Source organism: Acomys russatus, chromosome 19 (genome assembly GCF_903995435.1).
Source record: "Acomys russatus chromosome 19, mAcoRus1.1, whole genome shotgun sequence".
In the NCBI taxonomy this organism is placed as follows: Eukaryota; Metazoa; Chordata; class Mammalia; order Rodentia; family Muridae; genus Acomys; species Acomys russatus.
The window spans coordinates 54456276-54483327 of NC_067155.1; the positions used below are offsets into that span (position 1 = coordinate 54456276).

The 27052-nt window shown below is 51.7% G+C and overlaps 1 protein-coding gene across 1 annotated transcript in view; it reads left to right on the forward strand.

Moving 5' to 3' along the window:
• Cux2 (cut like homeobox 2) overlaps nt 1-27052 on the forward strand; it is a 160537-nt gene that overhangs the window by 88719 nt on the left and 44766 nt on the right. Inside the window, exons 2-3 of the mRNA XM_051161564.1 lie at nt 859-969; nt 4031-4078. Coding sequence (XP_051017521.1) covers nt 859-969; nt 4031-4078 — 159 coding nt within the window. The remainder of the gene's footprint in view (nt 1-858; nt 970-4030; nt 4079-27052) is intronic.

Below are 27052 nucleotides of genomic sequence, written 5' to 3' on the forward strand. Positions count from 1 at the left end.
CTCCGTGGCAGCAGAGGAAACTTTGAGAGGGGCGAACAAGCACATTCCAGCAGCAGGCCCCACCGTGAAGCATGTCTCCCCACTTCCCCCCCTTACCCCCCCCCCAATCCCTGATCTCGTGTGGCCAGACCCTGGTCTGATTCCTGACTGTGCTAGTCAGGCCAGGCCTTCTCTCCAGTCTGTTCCTTTCCAGGGTTCTGGGAACCTTCGATGATTTACCGTGGGGTACACCCGAGGTCAGTGTAATTCTCTTCAGCACCTTCATTTTTCCAAAATCTGCTGGAATTAAAAAGCCATCTATATCTTAAGAGGCAAATTTATGAGCCTTTAAGGGAGAAAGCGGCAGTTGGATCGGCGCCCGCCACTGATGTATGGAAGCTGTCGGCAGCACTCTCGCACCGGGGAAAGTGCCCATACAATATGCCGCGCGCCGCTATTTTGACACGCTTTGGAGATGTTTTCTTCAGTTACTGACAGGCTTATGCCATCACTCTTTGGAAATTTAAGAGGTGGGGCTCGAGGGGGGAGATGGGGAGCTAGGGGAGGAGATGAAACCTCCCATTTAACTTTGTCTGGCCCAACTCCTGAGGAGGACAGAAACGGAAAGACCAGTGTCCTGCACACTTTTTGTTGTTGTTTCATCTCTTGTTTTTTTTTTTTTTTTTTTGTTTTGTTTTTTAATTTTCCATTCGTGCCAGGAGTCAATATCGCCTTTTCTCAGCCCTATAAGTTATGAAAACTGGTTCGGAGCGCTGTGTTGTACAATACTTCAAAAAGAAGAGGACAAATTCTCTCTCTCTCTCTCTCTCTCTCTCTCTCTCTCTCTCTCTCTTTCTCTCTCTCTCTCTCTCGTTCCAGAAGGAGCTTAATTCCGTCGCCTCAGAGCTGTCTGTGCCACAGGAGGAAAACGAGCATTCTCCTAAACATTTAATTGAACTCCGCCGGGAATTTAAGAAAAATGTGCCAGAGGTAGAGTGTGCCTGCCTGCTGCGGCGTTGACTCAAACAGAATGCAGCTTGCTTTACCGCCCCCCACCCAACTATATTGTGAAAACTGTAGACATAAGTGACTAGCAAGAAAAGAAGCTAATTAGCCACAAGGATAAATCACAGCTCCAGCCTGTCGGCCTTGGTAGTGTTGTGGGGAGAGGGGACTACCCAGTGCAGGCTGGAGTTGGGATGCCCAAGCTCCTCCACCCAGATTGCTCTTTGCCAGGACTCCAGGTGGCTAGGATTTGCAAAGTCCTGATCTTGAGTGAAACGGTTGATATTTGATGACCAAGACAATTTGGCCAGAAGTCAAGCAATCATCTCCTGCCGCTGAGCCTGGGAGACATAGCTAGCGTTCTAGAACCCGCCCCCTCATTGCCAACCAATGCACCTGCCCCTCCCATTCACCCCCCCCATCAAGGTTCCACACCCCAGTCTTGGCCCAGAGAAGTCAGTGCCCAGGCAGTAGGAAGCCCAGTCTCTCTCCCTTGAGGAGTGGACCGGCCCAGACATGTCTGTTCTTTTTCTGAATTGAATGTGAGAATTTTATTTCCCCTCTACTATCAGGACCCCTGCCACTTCTCAAATTAAAAAAAAATTTAAAAAATTTAAAAAGCAGCAAAAGTAAACAGAAAAATTGAGCCCTTGGGCCCCATATTGCTTTGACAGGGCCGAGGCTCTCACAGAGAGTGTGAGCAACACACCTATTCTCCAGCCAGCAGCTGCCCTTCTGCCAGTGGCCGCCTCAGCTTTGCCTGCTGGGGTGTGCTGGACCACAGAGGGTGGGTGGAGGCTGGCAGTTGTCCCAGGACACAGCAGTCAAGGGTGGGGTGGGGGTTTTCCTGTGTCGGTGGAGGCCTTGGGTGTGAGAGGCAGCGCAGACAGGGCACAGGGGCTGAGCGCCATACCAGAAGCTGTAGAATCCTATCATGACGTCATACGCAAACTGCGGTTCTTCAGGGCAGGTTGGGGGATGAGGGCTCAGCTAGGACTTGTTTCTGGGCTGAGGCTAGAAAGCATCATGTGGGAAGGTGTGTACAGGAGAGAGGCAGCGGCCTCAACCTCAGCATGACCCCTGCTGTTGTAGCTTCAAGGAGCACAAGTGAGGTCTTTCTGAGACAGGGTGGCATGTAGCTCAGGCTGGCCTTCAGCTCCTCATACAGCTAAGAATAACCCTGGTTGTCTTCCCTCCATCTCTCAAGTGCTGGCTTACAGGTGTGCGCTGACAGCTCGTGTTTATGTGACGAGTGGGGTGGAACTCTGGGCCTCGTGCACACCAGGCAAGCACTCAGCAAACTGAGCCACATCCCCAGGCCTCCCTTCTCTTTTAAACAGACCATAGCATGTTCTATAAACGGAGTTTTCTCCCCACATAGAGATGCCTCCGGCCCCTCCCATCTTTGGGAAGCATATCTGAATCCACTGTAGACCTTCATCACATTTTTTTTTCCCTCTCTCTCTCTGGTCCTCTCAGACCATCCGTCTCATCCTGTTTTCCCCAGCCTAGTGAACTAACTCAACCGCAACCACTGGGTTCACACAGGAGCCCTCAGGTGAGGGGGGAAATCCAGGCCAGGTTTTCAGCCTGCAAGTTTGACTTACGTAATTTTCAATGCTACATAATTATGCAATTACATAATTAGAAGGGATAAATTTCCACTCCTATTATAGTCACGGCTCTGGAAACTCTCATCTTTGGAGCTCATCCCTCCTGACGGAAGAGTCGTGACAACTTTGATTTAAGAGCATCGTCTGGGGGCTCCAGTTGACCTACTACATGTGGCCCGCCTGGCTCCCCCCGAGGTCTTACATAGTCACAGTAGGGAGGGTGGGACTTGGTCCGGCACCCATCCACTTCCCCATCTCATGGCTCTCAGATGTGAGCCCCTGAACTCAATTGAATATAGCGTTATGAGAAGAGCTTGTTGAAGGCATCTTGGGACTTGGGCTCAAATTCCAACCATATCACCTGCTTGCCACATTACCTTGAGCAGTGCCAGCACCCTTGGGCCTTAGGTTCCGCCCCCCCCCCAGCCCCTTTATAAAATCAAGGGGGGCCTTTGGGTCTGAAAAGTTAAAGTTTGTGTTCAGTTCTCTCAGGTCAGCTGCTTCCTCTAAGGCAGTTGGGCTCACCCTGCTGCCCCAGGCTCAGGAAGTCCCCAGAGGCAGAAGTCAGCAGGGAAGGGAAGCCGGGATCAGAGCAGGGAGCTTGTCACATAGGGACATTCACCTCTGCTGAGGGAGCCCCCCAAGACCACCCCTGAGGTCTGAGAACCCTGAGGTCACATAGGAAAACTGGGACATCTGATGTCTAGGGCCAAGCCCACCTGTGTGCTCACAGTGTTGATGACATTGTTGGTCTGTGCACAGCCCCACAGAGCTGGTACACAACCGAGTCCGCAGAAAGCACTCCATGCCCCAGTGAGGAAAGACAGAAAGAGATAGTGGTAATTTTTGGCAAAATTCATGGGAGATGGCCACTAGAGGAAGCAGCCCAGTGCCACACCTGGAAGGACAGAGAGGCTTCCTGAGGGCGACTTTGCCCACTTAGTGCTGAGAGTGGAGAATCAGCGCCAGCTCTCCAGCCCCCGCAAGACCTACCACGCCACACACAAGGATGTCATGAGCAGCAGCCCCACCCCTACCCCAGGACTCCAGAGGCTGGGACAGGGAGGGAGTCATGAGTTTGAACCAGCCTGAGCTACATAGCAAGACCCTGTCTCAAAATGCTAAGGGCTGGGGCTGTAGCTCAGTGGTTGAGTGTGGCATGCTTGGTTCCAAACCCAGCACCGCCAAGAAGAAAACAGGGGTGCATTTAGGAAATATCCTTCCTGGCTGCCCTCCTCAGAATGCCCAGTGCTGTGACATTAAAGGCTCTAAAAAGTACTGCAGGAACAGGAGAGAGAGAGAGAGAGAGAGAGAGAGAGAGAGAGAAACACCAAGGTTCCCACAGTGACCCAGAGAACGCTGGTGAAGGGGTGGGGTGGGGTGGGCTCAGGAGTACCTGCACAGTGGTAGACCCTCTGTCATCTTTTTTCCAGGGACTCAGAGAGATGGTGGCTCCAGTACTGAAAAGCTTCCAAGCCGAGGTAAGAGCTAGTGTCTTGGCACTTGGGGACGGGGAGGTGGGGGGGGGGGTGACGCGCACTGACTTCCCTCCCCCGAGGCTGTGTGTCACATCTGTGCCACTCACCTTCCCAAGCCCCGAATTCCCCAGGTTGAAATCTGAGGTCTACAGTAGGTGAGCCTCACCCTCCTTGCCCCACTAAGGCTGCCTTGTGGTTAAGTCCCAGGCGCTACCAGCCCACCCAGCATATCGGCCTCCCCACCACTCTCTCGAGGAAGCCGGCCTTCACTTCAGGCCCACCTGGCAGCAGCTGTCCCCCCTGCCTCCCCATCCCATGATAGCCAAATGTCCTAACATCTTCTCTCTAGCATCCATAAATGTCCCTTTGCCTGTCTGAGAAAATGCTGAAATCATGCTGGGCTGGGCTGGGCAGAGGGGAGCCCCTCTCTAATGCCCTGGGCAAGGGGCTCCCCTTAAGCACAGGTAGAGCCAGAAGGCCTCTCCCATGGTCCTGAGTTGAAAGGGAGGATGTCTTCATTCCCTGCTCCTCAGAGCCATCTCTCCCTCAGAACCACATACGCACATAAGCCTCGACTGCATGTACATGAATCTTGGTGTGGGTGCGGCTTCTCTAGATGCCTAGAACCATGGGCATAAAGAGACTTCTGGTCCTTCTGTGTTGTTCTGGATATGGATAAAGAGAGAGAGAATGCAGGAAAGGAGTGAGCACGTCTGTCTGGCGCTCTCAGAGTGTCGCTGGGGTTGCTGGCTGTGTGATCTTAGCTGAGTTCCTTGGCCTCTCTGTGCCTTTATGTCTTACTCTGTCAAACTGGTGATGATTTTTCTCTCTGTCATAAGGTTTAGGCTGAAAGAGGAGCAAGGTAAATATATGAAGGACGTGTTCAGAACACGGCCTTGGTTGTTAGAAGCCTTGGAGATAGCTGGGCGTGGTGGCGCACGCCTGTAGTCCCAGCCCTCGGGAAGATAGAGGGCTTCCTGAGCTGCATGGAGAGACAGTGTCTCCCCCTTTTAAGTAGAAGAAAGATTTAAGCGTTAGAAACTCTCAGTGATGAGAAAGCCGGGGGCGCACAGCCTCATGGGTGGTGGGCTTGGATTTTCAGCCCTGCTCCTTCAGCGGTTTGGCTCTGGGGAGGTTCTTTGACTTCTCTGAACCTCAGTTCTCCTCCTGCAACATGCAAAGCCAAGCTTCTAAGTCCAGAGAAGGAGGAAGCAGCTGGGTGCCCACAGCAACCAGCTTGGTACACAGCTGACCTCCCTGACAGGAGAGAAGTCTTGGTGGGAGTTGACCAAGGAGGGAGCTGGCTTCCCATGCTAACGTGTGCACACCGTTATTCTGAGGGACCTCCCCGGCCACACACCCACAGGACTTGACTGTGTTCCCCAAGCCCCTGCTTTCCTTATGATCGCTGCACTTGGCTGCAGGTCCCTCCTCACCACTGTGGGGAGAGAAGCAGCCACCAAACCAAATCAAAACGACATGAGTGTCTTCGTTAGATCCATTCCTGCCTTCCAGTCCAGCAGCCTTGGTATGTGTAGAGTTGGGGTCCCCCCCCCCCGACCTCAAATCTCTTTTCCTGCCTGTGGGAGGTTAGGGGAGGAACTGGACTTGCCCATCCCGACCGTGAGTCAAGAACCGCTTTCTTGATTGTTCGAAGGACAGTATAGATTCCTCCACACTACCGGGAAAACAAAAGCCAGCCAGGGAAGGTGGCTTCTGGGAGGCAGCTTGAAATGGCCAAAGTTTGAACATCCTTGCACAGAGAAAGGGAGCCAGCCCGAAGGCCCCGCTAATTATAAAAGTTGCTTTTATGAAAGATGATTCAAAGCAATAATTTAGCAAACATAATCAAGCCACGCAGATGGGGCCGCTGATGGATGGATTGCAACATGCAATTAGCGGCTCTCACAGTTACATGTCATTAACCCTCCACGCACAAAAATTATTTTCTCATTATTAGTTGAAAAGGTAAAATTAAGCTGACTAGACACTAAAGGAACAAACCACAATTAATTACCTTCATTTATTACAGTCATTATCTTAGAGTTATTTTTGCTTGGAGACAGAGAGATGCAAACATCTAAATTAAAAGTTTTGTTTTTGCTAAATCTGAGGTGAGATGGTTCCAAGCAATGTGTGCACCCATCTGCCCCCCTAGACCTCAGGACCATATCAGCTGGCCTCCCCCTCCCAGCTTCCACTTTGCAGGATGGCCTGTGGGACGGCACAAGCCCTTCGGGCTTGCCTGGAGCAGGGACGGTCACCTGAGTCTAACAGGAACACAGCAGTTTGAGGATCTGTGGGCTGACCTCTGTGGTGGAGCAAGTGTCTGAGCCACATAGTTTGAGTTTTGTGCATGGGGACAGCTCCCTGGGATTCTGAGAGCCAGTGACTTGCTTAGTGCCAGGTGACAGGCATGTCACTAGTTTTGCAACGTGGCGCCCTGTACCGCAGCCTGCAGCCAACAATGTCCTCCTCCCAGGAATTGGGGGAGCTCATGTGACCACCACCTTGCAGCGCTGGAGAGGGTACCAGGAGAAGATTTAAGAGGCTGGTTAAGTCCATGCAGTCGTTTATCATTCAGCAAACGCTTAGCATGTCTAGGAAGACGGTCAAGTGGCTTGGGAGGACAAGAATTTGGGTTCAATCCCTAAAACCCACATTAAAAAAAATTAGGTGTGGTAACATACTCCTGTAACCCCAGGGCTGAGGTGAGGTAGACAGAGTTCTCTGGGGTCACTGGCTGGCCAGCCTGTCCTGCTTGGTGAGTTCCAGGCCTGTGAGAGATCCTTTCTCTAAGAGGCATAGTGGGCAGCATCTGAGGAGTGACATTTAGAGTTGTTCTCTGGCTCTATGGGTACACATGCGCGCTCTCTCTATCTCCCCTCCACCCCCCTCTCTCTCCTTCCCTCCCTCCTTCCCTTTTCCCTCCGTCCCTCCCTCCCTCTCTCTCTCTCTCAAATATACACATGCACGCACGCACGCACACACTAGATATCCAAAGTGTGTGAAAGAGGTCTAATATCAGCCTTGGGAGGCCCACCCCCAGTGGTCGCCTCCGCCCCTCTTGGCATGGAGAGAGCAGGCATTTTCCCAGGGAAAACAGACCACCCTCCCACTTGGCTGTCCGCAAATAGCCGTGCCATGTAACTCTTTGTGTCAGGCTCCTGTGAGGCTGGAAACAGCTCAGAGCTGGTGAGACGCTGTCCCTACCTCTGGGAGGAAGTTCTTTCATGGAGAAATTGTTCAGAGCCCAAAGGGGACTTGATATGCCCTCTCTAAACTTGTGTTGCCAGACTTGATGGTCTTGTCCCAGTGATGGCCCCGGCCATTCATCCTGCCCCTATCTGGCTGCATGTGTCCTTGAGTGCCCCCATTGAGCCACACTACATGGGTCTGTCTTTCAAACCTGGGCTTGCTGTCACAAGAGCCCAAAGAGGCAATGATACAGGGCCAGTATTGAGGATTGCCCTTAGCCTGCCTGGTGGCTCCGTTTCCTGACATGTCCTGGTGGCCAGTGCACTCCCTGCTAGGAGAAGCAGGTCACAACGCTACCCAAGAGAAGCAAGACCAGGAGCCGATGGCTGAGCTTGGTGGCTGCAGGCCCAGCGCCACCACCTGTGACCTCCTAAGAGACATGAAGAAGAGCCCAGGCACACTGCAGAACCATGAGCAATTGTGCTGAGGGCTGTTTTAGGAGTGTGGTTACCCCACAGATAAAAGGAGACCCCATATTTGCAGTGAGCCTCCCCGCTGCTCTCCCCTCTCTTCCCTACCCTACCCCTATGGCAAAGTTGATTCTTGTCACTCTGGCCGAGTGTACAGGTCTCTCTGTGCATGGAAGCACAGGTTTCTCTTCCTGGCTGCAGAGAATGGTGGCAGGTGGTTATGGGAGTCGGGAGCAGGTTTGATAGCCATCCTAGGGCGAGGAGCAGGTTGGTGGGGGCAGAGCCTGGGTCTTGCTGTCTTACCAGGTGGCCACCAATGGCAGCACTCAGCCTTGCAAATGGCCCCAACAGACATATCTGACCCTGGCTGAGTCACTCTCACTGAGCCGTCTGAAAGATGGGTCGACAGCTGGCCATAGGCATTTCAAGTATCCCCCTGATTGCAGATGCAAAGCGTCGTGATGTCCTGTTTTCCAAGGCTTTCTAGAACCTTTTCTGTAGACTTTGTCCAGGCAAGTCGTACCTCATGGTTTCCCTGGTGCTCCCTCTTGCAGGTAGCAAGGGCACGGGCCATCCCTTCCTCTGCTCGTGACTACACCAACCATGTGCTTGGTGGCTAGTCAGGCCAGCAGATGACAGAGACAGTGAGCAAAGCCAAGATCCTATGGCTGTGTGGCCAGCCACCAAGTGGTCAGGCTTGGCATAGAGGGTGGATGGGAGCTGTCTTTCTCACACACGGTTCTTGTGACAACTCTGACTGCACGCTTTGTGTGTCTGTTAGTTTGTTACAGTTGTCCCAATTGTGGAGGGTCTGTGTTATCCCAAGCGGGGAAACTGAGGCTCAGAGAGGCAGTAACTGGTGTGCATCCTTGGCCTAAGTCTGGAACTGAGGCAGGGAGAGAATGGAGGGGACCTAAGTGTTGGGGAGCAGGAGGCTACAGGGGCTGCCCCATCTGGTATTAGGTAGAGGGTACGATTGAGACGACAGTTCAGGGTTGGGGCATTTGAGTATGTGACCAGCAACCCCACTCCCATCCCGTCCTCAGACAGGCCTAGCCTGGCTCCTCCCACCCCAGGAAGCTAAACTTCTCTGTTCCTTCTGCCTAACTGTACTTCCCTATATACTGTGTCTCACACAAGTCAAACCCAAGGTCCCCAGGAGCGGGCAGCCAGTGGATGCCTACCCAGCTTTATACCTCTTATGAGGATGGGGTGCCAGAGTGCTCAGGCCTCGGGGCTGCCAGAATGAGGCAGGATCAACTCCATCCCGCATCTCGAGTGGACTCTGTGGGTGCCACTCAGGTACAGCAGCCACCCAAAGATGACAGCGGAGACTGTGGGAGCCTCTGGTCCTCCCCTGCCCGTGGTCCTCGCCTGTCTTCTAAGTCTTCCCTTTTACCTGGGCAGTTAATCCTTTCTACTGTCTCTGTGGCTGCCATTTTCTCCCTCCCCAGGCTCCACTCTCTGGCTCTCCCAGTGCAGGTTTGGCTATGCCCTAGGGCCCCACATTCAGTCTTTCTTTTAAAAAGATTTGTTTATTTTTATATTCATTTTATTTTATGTATATATTTATTTTATGTACACCTGAAGGCCAGAAGAGGCCGATGGATCACATTGTAGATGGTTGTGAGCCACCATGTGGTTGCTGGGAACAGAACTCAGGACCTATGGAAGAGCAGACAGTGCTCTTAACCACTGAGCTCTCTCTCTAGCCCCTGACCCGACCCCCCGCCCACATATTCTTTTTTTTTTTTTTTTTTGGTTTTTTGAGACAGGGTTTCTCTGTGTAGTAGCCTTGGCTGCTTTGCAGACCAGCCTGGCCTCGAACTCATATCGATCTGCCTGCCTCTGCCTCCCAAGTGCTGGGATTACAGATGTGTGCCACCATGCCTGGCACACACATTCAATCTTAGGGAGCAGACAAAGCTGGGAAAAACTGGCCCCTGCCTTTTGGGACCTCCCTCCTACCTGGGAGGACTGGTGATGGGGCAAGCCTGGGCTGTGGAGCAGGTTGGCAAGGAATTTCATCCCAGCATGCCTTTCTTCATGGCTGTGTGACCTTGAGCAAGTCACTTCACTTTTCTGGGTCTCTGCCTCCTTTCCCCATCAAAAGATTTTTTTATTTACATGTTTTTGATGTGTGTGTACGCACACATGTGCACATGTGTGTGTGCACATGCATTACAGCACACATGTGAAACCAAGCCATGATTTCCTGGAGTCCTTTCTCTTCCTTCACCTTGTAGCTCCTGGAGACTGAGCTCAGGACTCATGGCTAGTGTCCTTACCTCTGGCCTCTGCTTTTAAATCAAGAGCCTAGTCATGGCTGCCTGGTTGGGCTCATGGGGAGCTCTGTTGAGCCGATACTCATGCAAGGGGAATAGATGACAGAGGTGGCTCAGTGTGCTACACCTGTGCCCCCCCACACAAGTCCTGTGTGGGAGCCCCACCCACCCATTTCCCAGGTGAGTAACCGAGGCCCAGCCATGGCCTACGAGACCTGACCAGTGTGAGGCCAGTCTTGTGGGCTCAACACTGCAGCGGAGGCACAGCCCAGACTGTACCCTTTCTGTAGGCCTGAACAGGCTCCGAGAGCGCTTGCCCAGGCCCACGCAGCCTCAAGGGTGGGAGCTACAAGCCTTGGTTTGAAGAGCTAACTGGGCGCTGCAGCATACAGGATGACCAAAGAGGTGCTGAGAAGGCCAAGTTGGGGGCCCCACAACATACACAGAATGAGATTATAATTCGAGGCTGGGTTATGTAATAACTAAGTATTCAGTAGATGAGAGTATCATCTGCAGCGAGTCAGGTACCAGCAGCCAGCGCCCTCCCTGATGTCTGCCACATCCTGTCTCCCTGGCTGTCCTGCCAGCCGGGGGCAAGGCTCCCAGTAACCCGCTGAAGCATCCTCAGACTGTGATGCTGGGTTACAACCAAATTAAGAACCCGCAGTCATCCTCTTTGACGCTCGCTCTCTGCCATATCAAGTAAATTATTAATGTTCCTGCCCCCCAGTTAAGCAGATAGCTGCAGCCATTCCGGGTCCTTCTCATTAGAAATAACATCATCTAAAGAAGGGTATTGATTGATTTTTTTTTTTTTCCTTTTCGTTTTTAATCTTGGTATCATGGACGTGAACCACATATTTACATGGCGTTCCCTTTAACTCACATTCTTGTGCTCTATTTTTATATTATTGATCGTTTTTTGACACGAATTGCTTTTTGGCCTCATGTGCGTGTTGTAAGCTTTTCCACCCAGCAAAGGAACGGGCTGGGCCCGGACACGAAGAGCGATGGCTCTGGCTGCCACGTAGCAGGAACATTCCGGCATATTTAACAGCAATTAGCCTACCCCCGGCTGCCCAGACGCCTGCGTATGAAAATTTACAAGGCTTTTAATAGACTGAGCTCTGGGGCCGGGCGGGTCTGGCATCGGGCAGATGAGGCCACCGGCTGTGTGTCCGTCGAGATGCCTCTGGGTCAGACAGGGTTGGGCGTGCTGTGGAAACTACTGGAAACACAGAACACCCACTCTAGTCCCACTTGTTGCAGCTTCTCAGTTGATGCTTATTGAGGGCCTACTGTGTGCCAGGCATGGAGCTTGGTGCTGGAGGTACACAAGAGTTCAGACTCATCCCATCCCTGTTGCCCAGGGTGGAAGAGAGTGGGTATAAACCCTGGGTCATGCGTAGTTGAGTTCATATAGTGGCTCTGCTCATGGCCTGGTCCCTAAATGAGCCTTGCGTTCCCTGGCTGTGGAATGGGGAATGCACACAGCACCTGTCGTTCCCCACCCCCACCCCCAGGGAGGTGGGGAGGATTCACAAAAATAAAGATGCATGGGACCTGTTTATTCAGCCCATCACCCACTGAACTCCACATACCTTCCCTCACTTCTCCAGAGCAGAAGGTTCTAGACTCACTGTGGGCTACCAAAATGGGGCTTCCTGGCTCCTTCCTGTTGGCCCACAGTGGCACTCAACACCTTTCCCTGCTGAGGAGGCCCTCTTCTTTCCGCCAGCTCTATTAGACCTCATTCAGCAAACATGGATTTGACATCTGCTATGTATGAAGGAGAGTGGCCAGCTACAGGGTGTATGTGTGTAGGTGCACGTGTGTGAGCATGTGTGTGTGAGCACGTATGTGGAACGTCTCACCCCGATCTCGAGCTCGCCAACTGGGCGAGACTAGCCCAATGAGGAGTTGAGTTCTGCCTGGCTCAGCCTCCCCAATGCTGTGCTTACAACTGCATGCTATCAGCTTTTAATTTTAATTTTTTTTTTTTTTTTTAAGATATGGGTTCTTGGCCTCACACTCAGATCCTCATGCCTACAAGGGAACAACTTCACTGGCTGAGGCATCTCCTCAATCCCTGAAGTCACCCCTCCTGCCCCTATGGCACTGTGGCCTCCTGGGAGAGACAGGGAGACACTGCCCACAAAGCCATCAACATTGCACACTGAGGTTCCTGTGGCCAAGGCGTGGAAAGACTAAATGGCCCATGGGCCCTCCTGTGTGTAAACCCCACTGGGAACCCTGAGGATACCATGGGGGACCAGATGCAGCCTCTGTGTCAAATTTCCCATCACTGTGACTGATAACCTGAGAAAAACAGTGAGGAAAGAGTCTTTTGGTTGAGGGTTTCACAGGCCTCTGTGGTCACGTGGCCCTGCCTTTCTGGACTGAGACAACATGGTACCTGAAGGGCACAGTGGAGCAGCTGTTCTCCTCATAGCAGCCAGGAAACAAACAGACAGACAGACAGGGAAGTAGCCGGAGACCAGGTCAAAGTCCTCATCCAGTCACCTCTAAGGCTTTAAAACTGGGTCCTGTAAAGCTTGGGGTTTGGTTTTATAAGGGTTTGTGAGTGGTTCTGATCTTAGGGAACCTCAGCCTGAAGTCACATCCAGCGGATTGACAGCATGTGGCCAGCCAGCCCTGCCTGTGGTGTAGATACATTGCCATGGTGTCAGCCACCCAGCAGCTGGAAGGAGATGCACAGTCCTGTCCAGTGCAGAGCTCTGCACCCTCAGATCCCCTGGGTGTATTGTTCCACTTAACGTGACATCCACTGAGTCTGTATTGTCAACAGAATTTAATTATGAACTAAATAGGAGTTTCAAAGTTTCTGGAAATTTAAAACTCCGTTTTGGGGCTGGGGTGAGAGTAGGTGGCAGTGCCTGCCTGCCGTCCTTGATTCTCTGGGCTCCGTCCCAGCCCTGAAATTGTGTCAGCCCCCAGCGCATCCCAGACAACTCTCCTGCCAGTGAGCACAGAGGTACAAATGGTACACTGGCCCCTGGGTCGGTGCCCACTTGGTGAGTGATTTGTCCCACCCCACACACATGGCTCAGGCATGGCGGCTTCCTCATCACCCCAGAGCAGAACTGAGCAGTCACAGCAGGATCTAGGGTCCCAGAGCTTTGCTGAAATAGTTGGTGACTCTTCTTTTTAATGGAAAGATATAATCACTGCATTCACTCATTCACTCATTCTTTTTTTTTTTTTTTTTTTTTTTTTTTTTTTTTTTTTCAAGACAGGGTTTCTCTGTGTATCCTTGGCCATCCTGGACTCACTTTGTAGACCAGGCTGGCCTCGAACTCACAGGGATCTGCCTTCCTCTGCCTCCCAAGTGCTGTGATTAAAGGCGTGCGCCACCACCGCCCAGCCACTCATCTATTCTTTAATCTGTAAGGACAGGTATTCCCGGAGCACTTGCTGTGCACCAGGCAATGCTGCAGGTGCAAGAACAAGTAGGACACAGGACTCTGGTTCCTCCCATGACACCCAAGGCCAGTAGAGACCAGAGCTGGGTCCCAGCTCCTGGAGCAGAGCAGTGACTCAGCCTGAGACCCTGGGCCTGAGATGTGGAAACAGTGAGGGGCAGGAGTTGCAAGTCCCACACACTCCTGTGTGTTCCACCAAGACCTAAATCTCTGACATCTGGGATGTTGTGGAATGTTCTAGAGAAACCTCAAATAGAGGTCATGCTATTTATTCTACAAAGAAGATATGGAGGCATAGGGAGACTGAATCAGGCTGAGAAGTGGGGGGAGGAGTCAGGATTTGAACCAAGTTCTCTAGCATTCGCCAGAGCAGTGGTTCCTGCCACAGCAATTTTGTGTACATGCAAACTTGGTAATATCTTGTTCTAGGCAGTGGGGTGTGTGTGTGTGTGTGTGTGTGTGTGTGTGTGTGTGTGTGTGTGTGTGTGTGTGTGTTTGAGATGTTCAGCTATGCACCACAGAGCCCCCTGAGGAGCAGCGTCACCTGTCATCCCATTGTCCCTTACTCTTAGCTGCTCTGTGGACAAGAGAGGCCGAATCATATCATTTCTGTCCCTGAGGGACAAAAGCCACTGGAGCCACAAGAGCCAAGGTTTCAGCCCCATCTACTGCATGGTTGTCCCTTAGGGACAGAGCGCCTCCTTGCTGCTGAGCGAAAGCTTGCTGCCCTAGAATAGGTTTCAACTAGTAACGGGGAGTTTGCCAGGGCCGGGAGCTGTCAGCATAGCAGGAATAGCTATGCTCTGTGCTGAGCTATGAAGAAAGAGAAATCTGTTACTGACAGGGAGGCTGAGCCCCCATCGTCAGTCCCCAGGGTCCACTATGACAAATGCACACAAGTGTTAGAATCTTGCCTTCCCCACTACTCCAAGGAAGGGCTACTTGGTGTCTAGGCAGGCAGTCAGGGAGGGCTTCGTGGAGGAGGTGAGGTCCTAGCCAGGATTAGGAGGTGGAATATGATGGGACGAGCAGTGACCTTGGCCTTGGCAGTCTGGGTTTTGAGTCCAAGTTTGGTCACTGGCTAGGTGACCTTGGGCAGGTCATTTCCCAGCCTGTTTCTTCATCGGCCAACTGGTGATTGGTGTGTAGCTTTGTGGTGAGGATTGAGATGGCACAGTGCTGGTACGGGAAGCAGAAGTGAAGAGACTTACCTCCAAAGGGACGGCTTGTGCTGTAGGATGAGACTGGGACATGTTTGGGCAGGATAGCGGAGCCCTGAAAGCCGACTGACAAGCCGCATCTTGTCTGTGAGGCTGGGAGGTTGATGGAGGGGCTGCTGAGTGTGTGAACCCCTGGGTAGATGCCATCAGTGATGCTCATCAGCGGGCGAAGCTGCCTGTGCTCAGAACACACACACTGACTGCTTTGTAACAACCAGAAGAGAGACAGAGTGATATCTGAGGACTGGACAGTGAGGCGCGGGGAGGCAGGGGGTGAGCACCCTGTGCCTCAGTTTACCCAGGTCTGCCTGTAAAGATGGCTCTGTGTGAACCTGCGTCTGGTTCTATGAGCTCAAAGAGGTGTCTGGACTGCAGGCCACATCCTGTATATTTGGTTCAGAAAGGGTCCAGCTGTCATGGTAACATACGTGCCTGTCACCTCAGCACTCAGGATGCTGAGGAAGGACGGAAGGACGATCACAAGTTTGGCCAGCCTGTGTGTCATTATAGTGAGTCAGGGAAGGAGAGACTCTCCTGCCCTTTCCAGCCCCTCTCTGCCCCTCCCTGTTCCTCCCCACCCCTCTGTGTCCCTCCCTGCCCCTCTGCCTCTCCTGAGTCCCAAGCTGTTCACTATTTCTGTATTTTGTGCTTCTTCTCTTTAATGATTACAAAGGCCTAGGTTCAGTCCCCAGTACACACACTGGGTGCAGTGGCACAGGCCCACAGTATGTGGGAGGTAAAGACAGAAGAATCAGCTAAAGGTCATCCTTGGCCACATAATAAATTCAAAGCTAGCCTGGACCATGTAAGACCCTATCTCAATAATAAGTATATTAATTTTTTTTTCAATTTTCTAAAAGCCTTCCCCAGCTTCCAAGACCACAGGACAGAGAAAGGTGGTGGTGCCAGGCTTTGGAAACTTTACACATTCTGCTCCTCTCCCTGCCCCCAAATACTTTTCCTTCCCCAACTCCACATAACTGGTCCATGTGTTTTGCAAGGATCCACCTTGGCATGAGATTCTGTGGCTGTCTGGACTGAGCAACATGTGAATCTAACTTCACCTGCTGCTCCTGAGAACCAAACCTCCAGGGCTGACAGCACAGGTTACCCCACACCCCATTATAACCTTCTGACAGCATAGGGTACCCTTATACCCCATTATAACCCTCTTTCAGCATAGGGTACGCCCATACCCTGTTATAACCCTTACAGCGTAGGGTACCCCATGCCCCATTATAACCCTCTGACAGCATAGGGTACCCCCATACCCTGTTATAACCCTTACAGCTAGGGTACCCCCATACCCCATCATAACCCTCTGACAGCATAGGGTACCCCCACATCCCACTATAACCCTCTGAAAACTTCCAGCAACTCCCAGGATGGAATCTCGACCCCAAAACATACATTTGAGACTTTCTGCCATTCACCTTGTCTGCCCTCTAGTGCTTGCTTGGTCGCCCACTGCCTGCCTCAGGGCCTTTGCACTTGCTCTACCCACATTGCCCCCTTGCTGGCGTTTTGCCCACCATGCATCTGCAGAGCTCTCAGCCTGGGAACCGTGAGCTTCTGGGTCAAGTGACTCTTCATCACAGGCTGGCTTCTGCCTGGGAGAGTGTTCAGCAGCCTGGCTAGGGTGTCCCCACTGGTCGCCCTTAGCACCTCCCTCAGGCATCACCAGGCATCCCCGACAGAGTTCTGGTCACATGTCACTCATTTGGGGAAGCTGCTGAGATTCCCTAGCCCTTTCTTTCATGGGCCCTCTCATAGGGCTTGGCACAGTTCCTCATTGTGTGTCTGTCTGCCTAATTATTCAGATGCGTACATGTAGACTCCTGTGCTCCCTGCCTGCCCCCCATTGTCCCCACTCAGCAGGAGCTGGGGGAGCACTGACAAGCTGGCAAAGTGGGTACTGATTGACGTGTGATAAGATTGGCAGGCACAGCCCTTGGTGTTTCCGTCCCGGGCAGCACTCTGAGTGCTCGGCAGTTCCCAATTCATTATTCCCCTTGACCTGCGCGTAAGCTGGGAACCGTCATTGTCAGCATTTTATGATACAAGCAAGAGATGAGCACAGAGGGCTAGTAGCCTGCCCAAAGACACGCAGCTGCTTCAAATTGGCAGCCCCAGCCTTTAGCCGTGATTTATCGAGCACTTACTATGTGCCAGATTCCAAGGGTACAGTATGGAACAGGAGAGCCCCAGGTTACATGCATGTGCACGAGTGCACACATATGGAAAAGTGGCTCCTTTTCAGGCACTGAGATGCCCAGACATTGAGCAGGGTCACACAGCCAGCTGGTGGCCCAGGCCTTCTCCTTCTTCCAGGCCTTGTATGCTTCCCACCACATATCCTGTCCACAGGGCAGGGACCCTTTAACAATCTAACTGGTCAATTATAATAATATTTTTCTCTCCAAATGTTTAAAGCGGGGGAGGGGGAAGGGGGGAGTTGGCGTGCTAAGGTATTAACCATGGCTCAGAGGCTGAGCTGGCATTAGTTATTAATTAGGCCATTATGCATTCCACGGTGATAATTGCTTTGCTGCGGAGTCACCAAGCATGAAACGGACCCGGCAAAGAAATGCAATCTATCAATCCTTGCAGCCGCAGCGCAGTTGCTCACCTTGAGCCGGCACCTCAGCAGGAAACAAAAAGAAATTAACGATGCCAGTGATAGGCAACAGCAAGCCAGACCCTTCCCTCATCCCAGCCCCAGGGACAGTGCTGGAAATGGCCATTTGTCTTGGGGACATCTTTTCCTGCCTTCTCTTTCCTACCTTGTCATTTGTGGGGAGATGCTGCTGCCATCTCCTCCAACACTGCTCTTGGCAGTGACAGGAGCAGCCTCTCTGCCTATGCTCTGCCCCGCCCCAGGTTCCAGCCCTGGCCTTGGTGGATGGGAAATGAACCCCAGATTTGCTCTGATTCCTCAGATGGGACGTGTCTGGAGCAGACGTAGCCAGAATCCAGTCTTAGCACAGGGAACGGCGATCTCTGAGGGCAAGCATGCACGCAGGGACCCATTCAATGGCAGCTGTCATGTTTACGGAGTGTCCATCATGTGCCAGATGCATCCATTGCTGTGTGGTTTCCTGTGGGCCTGTGCTGCCCATTTTACAGATGAAGGTTGGCCGGGATGATTCAATGGCATTGGCCCCACAGCTGCTGGTGTAGCTGGGATTCGAACCCCTGGGCTCCCGAGAGGTGAGAAAGCAGAGGTGGGTGTGCAGAGAGCAGGGCAAAGCAAATACAACCATCTGGAACCAAGGCAGGCATGCTCCCACCTACAACAAGGAAGGTATCCTCCTCACAGCCATCTCCAGGCCAGCTTCCTCAGCTCCAGGTGGGTCAAGCTCACCTCAGCTGAGAAGCATCAATCAAGCAGATCTGAGTTCAGACTCGCAAGGTAATGGATGTCCGAGGCTCAGCTAAGAGGTCTATCTGGCCCATCACCCTGATCCAGCCGGCTATAGAACAGAAGCCCACCTCAGCACAAGCATGGCGGGCCCTGGTTACTTCAGGAAAGGAGGAAGCCTGCAGAACGGGGCCTGGCCCTCAGCCTCGTATCGATTGTGTCTGCCTGGCATAGAAGCGTCTGAACAATTGGACGAGTGTCTTTGATGAACTCCGGCCTTCCCACACCACACCGCTCCCCCTCCTCCTTCCAGCGCCTTCCTGAAGGCATTGGGGGGGTGTCGCTCCCTGTAGGAAAGAAAAGAAAAGAAAAGGACACTGTCAGCAAAGAGCAACAGGCATATCCCAGGCATCAGAGAGCTGTGACGGAGAGTGGATGTTGCCCGGGCCCCCACAGAAACCCTTGGAAAGAGACAGGTGGTTGGAAGCAGACACTCTGGTGGCTTGTCAAGGGTAGCTCAAGCCTATAGTCCCAGCACATGAGAGGCTAAAACAGAAGGATTTCTGTGAGTTCAAGGCCAGCCAGGGGCTGGAGTGATGGCTCAGCCGTTAAGAGCTCTTGCAGAGAACCTGGATGCCCTTCCCAGCACCCACACCAGGCAGCTCGCAACTGCTTGTAACTCCAGCTCCAGGGGATCTGAGACCCTCTTCTGGCATCCACAAACCCTGGACTCACACACAAGCACATGCACACACATGCGCACACATGTGCACACGTGCACACACCGGGCCTCTCTGAAAGCCCCACCCCAATGACCGAGTCATTTCCAAACAAAATGGCACTGGATACTGGATGAGGCCACCCCCACACTTGCTCTGTCTCCCAGTTCTCCATACCTGTCCCATCCCTGGCCAGGCCCCAGACATTTCCCTGTCACTCTGACATGTTCCTGGCACTTTGGCCTTCTGCTGCACGACATGTAGTCAGTCTGAACGTGACACTCCTCACAGCCAGAAGAAAAGGACTTCCACGTCTAAAGTCACCCTGTCAGGCTACAAGGTGGGGAAACCCTGCTATTGGGGTGGCAAGGAGGAGACTGTGTCCCCCCACATGCTTCCTTCTCTGGCTGGGCGCTAACATCATCATCCATCATGTTGGCAAATATTTATCGGGCTTCTCCTACATGCCAGATGCTGTTCTGAGTACTGAGCGAAACACACTACCTGGACGTGCATTATCGATGGCCACGTCACCTGCCATTTGTAGGGACCCTACTCACGCAGGTTCTGGGCCCCCTCCAATCTGTTCCTCACCCCATCGATCCAAACTGGATATAGGGTTACTTTTTCGTTCCTCTGATTTGACACAGGGTCTCACATAATCCAGGCTAGCCTTGAACTCCTGAATCTCCTGCCTCCACTTCCTGAGTCCTGGGATTGCAGGTGTGCCCCATCACTCCCAACTGACACCATTGACAGCAGAGCAACTATCCTAAGGTCCCACATCGAGTAAGCTATGGGACTAAACCAGCGGAGAATCTTCTAGATGGGAGCAGGAGCGTCTTAGTAAAGTCAGACCGTGGGCCGAATTCTAAGCTCGCCGCCTGCCCTTATAAATAAAACTTTATTAGAATATAGCCTCCTTTGCATATGATCACCCACCATTTTTTTGCAGAATAAGGACAGAGCTCAGCAGCCGCAACTGAGACCATAGCATAGGCCAAAGCACTGAGAATATTTATTCTGGCTAGAGCCAGGCACCTCAACTGTGCCCTATCCGGCTGAGGTTCCCTCAGGACTTCCTCTGCAGAAACTTCCCAAAGGACACAGCTATATTTAAAAGCCTGGGAAGGACAACACTTTGATGACATTTGCGTGGCCGCCATTCCCTTAAAGGGCACACATGTTCCTTTAGCTTTGCTCTTCTGGACTGGCATTTTGGATAATGTGCCAGAGTGGCATTGAGAGGAGAAAGCGGGGCTACCTGGATTCCCCCAGCCCTTCCAGCTTCCCAGGGCATGCAGCTGAGAGAATGTGGGGCCGCTAAGCTAGCTTGGGCAGGCAAGTGTAATATAGAGCCCACAGGAGACAGCCCCAGAGGGCACCTGTGACCCAGAACAGGCTAGGGGTTCTTGCCATTTCTGACTCTACCCACTCACCTTTTTCTCCAGGTTCCACCCTTCATGTGTCAACCGCTAACTCGCCCTTGTAGTCCTTTGACCAGAAACTCTTAAGAGCTGTCTATGCCTTGGCCGGTGTCACCTCTTAACGTTGACAGACATTGGCAGGGCTCCGGGGTTGGGCACGCTGCAGAGGCTCTGGGTTGCATTAAAAAACAGTAAATGAAACCTGTCTTTGAACTGCTAGTGTCAAGACACAGCTGCTGAGCCTTGGTGTCCCCACACTCGAAGTGGGGAGCTGAGGTAGAGGAAGGGCAGGGAAAGCCTGCTATTCTCTCGGCTGTCCACCCCCTGTCATGAACGTCCTGGAGGCTGGCCAGGCTCCGCACCACACCCTGAAGAGCTCTACCCATCGCCAGCCTCACCTCACAAAGGAGGTAGGTGAGGATCTGAAGAGACTACTGGGAGACTGTACAGCTGGGGACCAGAGTTCAGATGCCAGGAGATCAAAACCCACATTTGGAATAGACTCCAAAACCCACATTCTTTCTCAAGTCCTAGGCCTTTATTAGGCACCATCGGCATGCATGCCTCATGCTTTTCTCCTAGCCTTCCTCCTATCCTCCCCGCCCCCCGCCCTCCACCTTCCCATCTCCTCAGGACTGGCTACCCTTCCACCTCATCAGGACTTGGCATCTGTAGAGTCCTCTGGGTACCCCGAGGGATGGGTGTGCAGGGCTTGGTTTTTCTGGATGGAGCGCTGAGATACTCGAGAGCCTACTGCGGCTTAGGGAGGCAGCCAGTGAAACAAGGCTGCAGTTGTCCCTGGGTCCTGGCCCTTTGTCACCTAGCTGCAGCTTTGGAGGCACGGGGTATAGAGTAATGACTTGGAGGTGAGTGTAGGGATATGAACCAGAGGTTAAATGACTCTAGGGCAGGTGTGCCAGGCCTAGGACGGGGCCACTTCAGATCCCGGCCAGTCTGAACAGACGGCCCAGATGGCTCCAGGTGGCCGCTGTCGATAGAAGCGTGGGCCCTGCGTGGCCAGATTCCCCCCGACTCCCTGGATAAGCTGGCAGTTTGGCACTCTTCTGGTTTTAAAATCCTGGCTCCCTCTAGATGCACATATTTACATATTCTAGTCCTTTCTAGGGTGTCATTTACATACCACAGTCAAATGTGCAAATCCGGAGTGTCTGGCTTGATGGATTCTGACAGCTCCAATATTTTTTAAACACTAGAGTGTCCAAGAAAATAGGCTCGCAAGGCGGCTCCAGCCCACTCTTCCCAGCCCTTCTCAGCTGTCACGTGCCACATGACCCCAAGAGTGAGGCAGGATGCAAGAGTGCGCACACGTGCTTGTATGCGCACAGGAGCACACGTGTAGTGTCCCATGGAGCGGGGCCTGGCCTTGGGGAGGTAAGGGTGACACTGTCACACAGCGCACAGCAAGAGCGTGGGCTCTGGGGCCTGAGTGCGAGTTCCACTTCTGCCCCTTGCTGGGCGTCTTTTCACTGCTTGCTCTGCCTCTCTGGATCCTGGTTCTCCCCATTGTTAACATGGGGAATATGATGCTGACCTCACAGGGATCTGGTCCAGGTTAAGGTCAGGTGCATGGTAAAATCTTGAGACATGGTCTTTTAGGTGTGTTTGTTTGTTGTTTGTATTTTTTTTTTTTTTTGAGTAGTTTGAGGTTGAAGGAGAATTCAAACCAGGACTTCAAAGCTTCCACACATCCCCACTGCCTACTGTAAGCTTTGCACAACTGTTGCCACGCTGATGAACCCCCTGCATCACGTGGCTCTGAGTAGCACCGTGTGTCGCTGTGGGTTTTGGCAGGTGCATGACACCAACAAAACCCATCTCGCTCTCCTGAAGGACAGGCCCAATGCAGACGCCACCGTCACCCACTTAGGTTGCTAGATCACAGAAATTCCAGCCCCCGCTCACTGCCACACAACTAGTCCGGCATCCAAAGTCACTCCTTACCTTAGCTTTCCTGTGTTGCTTGCAGCCACAGTCTCAGCCTCTCTGGCTGGCTCACACAGGAACCACCTCTCAACAGGACTGCCCCAGGGAGCCTTTGGAGTTCTCATGACCTATCTACTGTGAGAAGCCCTTGTGCTCTATAGAGCTTCAAGGCATTAGTTATGATCGGAATTCTACACAGAAAAACAATGGTGGGCATTGCAGACAGAGGGCTAGCCCAAGCCCGAGCAAGTAGAGAACCAAGAGGCTTGGTAATAGCTCTCTGTGAATTCACCCTTCTGAGGGTGAGGTAGTTGGAGAGTCACCCATGAGTGCAGAAGCAAGGTCACACTCTGGCCATTTAAGCTGTTAAAGTGGCAGGGCCAGCAGGGTCATGTGTCAATAAGCACAGAGTCACTTTTGCCCAGCCAAGGCACCCAAACACAAGCACAGCAGCCTTGACAGGGATTTCTGCTTCCTCCCTGCCACACCCTCACAGAGCATGAAGCCATCACGAAGCCATGCCACCCTCCTCCTGAAACGCAGCCCTGAGGAAGTCCTGGCTCCTTCTCCAAGCCCAGGGCCAGTTTTCTTTCTTTCCTTTTTTCTTTTTTTAAATTTTTCTTCTTCTTTTCTTTCTTTCTTTCGTTTTTTTTATTACCCTCAAAGCAAAATTTATTTGTGAGGTACTAAAGGAAGCCTCCTGTCCCTTTTATGAGGCAGCCCTCAGTAGAGAAGTGAAATCGTGTATTTCGCTGCTAAAAAAAGCCCTGGCTTCTTTTATACAATTTTAACAATAGAAAAATGATCTTTGTGCTCCATTGCGTGGAGGCTTGGAGGAAAAAAAAAAAACAGCAGCGTTCAGGTGGCTGGCGCTTTACAAATGAGCAGTTCGCCTTTGTTTTGAGTGACAGGCAATTTAAATGCAGTCTTATATGGAGGCCAGGGTTTTTTGTTTTTTCCATGGAGGAGTGGAGCAAAAATGGTGGGAGGAGCAAGAAGAACTGAGGGACTCTGCAGTCACCCCTGCATGAGGTGAAAAGTCCAGGTTGAGCTGTTTAATCAGGAAATCAGGAGTTCCTGGTTACAGTAGTTGGTGATTGCGCTATAGCTAATAGTGCCCAGAGCTTGGTGTGAGCTTCAGGGAGGTGCATCTTGCTGGGGCCCCAGAGCCTGGCACAGACAAACAAGGGGCCACACAGTGTCACCTGGAAAGTGTTTTTAGCGCCGACATTTGAAAACATGACCCTCTGTTTTATTTTTAACCCAGGGCTAATAACAAATATGGTAATAAAATTTCCAGTGATTCCTCCTGCTCCTGCAGACATCCCTTTCAGGCCTGGGGACAGTGACACATGATGGAAGAGGATGGGGTAAATGTGCAGAAAGGAGTGCTGACTATCTGCCTGGATGATTAGAAGTAGTGCACCTAAGAAAGGAAGGGCGTTATGGAGCTTGGAAGGTAGCTCAGTGGTTAGATAGCTTCACACTGTGCAAACATGAGGAGTTCGAATCTCTGGAATCCACGTAAAATCCAGGCATGAAAACACAGACTAGAGGAGCCCTTATTTACCAGGTTTTAACCCCCAGCAGGCAGGAGCCAGATAGGTGATGGCAACCAGCCTCTTTCTCTCCTCACAGCCAGGGTCCTGCTGGGTTCCTGTACAGGAGGCCTTATAAGTGCCACGCTATTGCTGTTTCTAACGGTGAACTTCTGTGGGACATGCGGCTGGACACTTTATTCCTCCCCATCTTTGTGACCCAGGCATAGCCGTGAGCCAGCTACACAGCCTTTTCTTCCTGCCAAGCTCCCTGGTCAGGGTCTGTGGGTTTAGGACAAAAGCCACAGTCCCTAGAAAAGCACACAAGTAGTAAATATTGTTAGTTTGCTGATCGAAGGGTCTGTCCCAGCTGTGCTCCTCTGTCCTAGAAATCTGAAAGCTACCGTGGACAGTGCGTGAAAGAATGTGCTCTAATAAAACTTTATTTACAGAAACAAACTTAAAGAGCCAGATTTGGCCTATAGCTTGTAGTTTGCAACTCCTTTCTGGATTGGATTGGCAGAGAAAGAGAGAGGAGAGAGAGAGAGAGAGAGAGAGAGAGAGAGAGAGAGAGAGAGAGAGAGAGAGAGAGAGGAGAGAGAGGAGGAGAGAGAGAGAGAGGAGAGAGAGAGAGAGAGAGAGAGGAGAGAGAGGAGAGAGAGAGAGAGAGAGAGAGGAAGCCGTATGAAATATAAAAATAAGATGAAACTGATGGATTTAATTTTAATAGTAGCTTTGATTTTGCCTAGTCAGTCCTTAGCAATGTCATGTCAACAAACAGTAGATATAAAATAATTGTTTGGAACTTTTTCATTTCTTTTTCTGTGCTAAGAGTTACAAACTCCTTATTCTCACCATACATCCAAGTGTGGAATGGCCACCTTTACTTACACATATTTATTTGTATGTGGGGGAGGCACATATGTATTCTACTGAATGCATGTAGAGGTCAAAGGACACCTTGCAGGGGTGGTTTTTACCATGTGGATTCAGGAAATCAGACTTGGGTCATCAGGCTCCATAGCAGGTGCATCTCACCAGCACTGGAATGGCCAGTGGCACGTGGATGGAGGTGAGTGTATTGGACAGCACAGCTCTAAGGGACATTCTACAAAGACAGTCCCAGGATGCCCCTACAGACTGGTGGGCGTCATGACAGGAAAGCAGGGCTGCCCTGAGGCTGGGCTGTCTGTAAAGGACTCAGCCAGCCCTTGTCCCCACTCCTGCTTTTACAAGTCATGAGAACATTCTCGCCCTTCTGCAAATGCCAGCATGGATGATGGGAACCGGAGTGTGCATGCGTGCGTGTGTGCATGCGTGCGTGTGTGCATGCGTGTGTGTGTGCGCATGTGCGTATTCTCCATCTCAAGATGGGTAGTGAGTGGCATTGCTTCTTGTGGCCTCCATGAGCTACGTGTCAGCTATGCAGTGGCTTCTAACCTCAAGCACCTTCAGGACCCTGGGGAGCCAGAGCATCCAGAAGGGTCAAGATGACACACCCACACCCACACCTGCACCCACCTGGGGCTCTTGCCTTCCCAGGGACAAAGGGCCTCAATTTGCTTGCCCACACAGTTAGACAGTAGTGGAGGTAACTTGGTGACTTGCTTTGGTGACGTTGTCTTTGGGTGTTTACAAAGAAGAGCATGTGGTTTGCGTGGGCATTTGCTGTCGCTGATGTCCCTTCACGTCACTGCCTCCCTGCTGTAGCTCCCTTTCGCTTGGAGTGGCCTATCTCTGAGGGACGGCACATATACCTGTGTTGGGCCGTTCCACTTTCATACACTTCCTGCCCTTGTCCTTCCCCAGCGTGCCTCCCTTCTCAGGGAAAGGTGGGGACTTGCCGAGTTCCGCCACCAAACTGTATCAGCCTTCCCCCACTTCCACCCTCTGCCAGCGCCCCGCCCCCAAGCGTTTCCTTCCAAACATTTAGTGCTGGTAACAAATCATCTGGGGGATTGCCTTGAAGTCCATGTTCCCGCTGGTTTATGGCTATTCTTAGTCCTCAGTGCGGGGCCTATGACAAGGGACTCTTGGGAAATGTTGGTTGAATGAATAAAAGACGGTCTCCCTGGAAGGTCAGAGACCAGGGTCTGTTCTCAGAACAATGAGAGTGAAACTGCTGTACTCGCTGGCCTTTTAAGTGCTTGTTTGACACTGACGCGCATCTCTCTCTGCTTCTCCTATGTAACTCCTCCTATCCTGAAAGGCCTCTGTGGACCCTCTCTGTCAAATAGAAACCTAATGATCACAGACAGAATCTGACACTTTCTGGTAACCACATTGTTAAATAGTAAAAAGTGACTGCGCACCATCACCTCAGAGTGTATGTAGCTCCGATTTTAAAATGGTGGTGAGCTATGCTGTCTTTTTTTTTTTTTTTTTTTTTTATGCTAAGTCTTTGAAATACTTATTTCACACTTATTATGCGCTTTGATTTAAAGTCCCCATGGTTCAAGTGGTCAAGAGCCACACATGGCTTTGGCAGCTGTTATTAGGCAGCATGGCAGCCATATTTGGTACCATGGCAGCCGTGTGGGGCGTGTAAACCTTTCCTTAGTGCATTAGTATGTGCAAGGCAGGTTTTCTCTTAGGTTGTTTTTGTTAAACTCCAAAGAGACAAAACACAATTGAGATTCTCACTCAGAGCTGACAGTCAAGGGGAAAATTGGTCACCCTTGATGATAATCATATCTTTGAGGCCTCCAGCATACCAGATGCTAAGCCCCTGGATACTCTAGAACCCCTTGAAGGAGTAGTGTTAATAACTTCTCCCCTTTACAAATGGAAAGATAGAGGAATGAAGATTTAAGTGAATTTGTGTCCAGCTAGCCATGCTTGAACTGTGGTTCAAACCTCTGGTGTCCAACTCTCTGGATAGGCTCAATTCACAAATAGCCTCCGCCACTGGGAAGTGAAAGAGCCCTAGACAACACTTTGGCTGGGCACAGGGTTGGTGCAACACACTCAATTTGTTTATTCTGTAAATGGCATTGATGGGCTGGGAATGGGGCTCAGTCGGTAGAGTGCAAACCCAGCATGCATGAAGCCCTGGGTTCAATCCCCAGCGCTGCTTATACTAAGGCAGGTGATGCACGCCTGGAGCCTTACCCTTTGGGAGGCAGGGCAGGAAGACCAGGAGTTCAAGGTTATCCTCAGTTACATAGTGAGTTTGAAGCCAGCCTGGACTACATAAAACCATGTCCTGCCTGCCCTCCAAATAAATAAATAAATAAAATAATTGTGTTGGGCGCCAACTTTGTGCCAGAAAGAGCTCTAAGGGCACGTTTAAGGAAGACCTTGGCTGCAGATCTGTTCCTCTGTTTCTTTGAATTCTCCGCTGAGAATCAAGGGAAGTGCCAGCACAGAGAA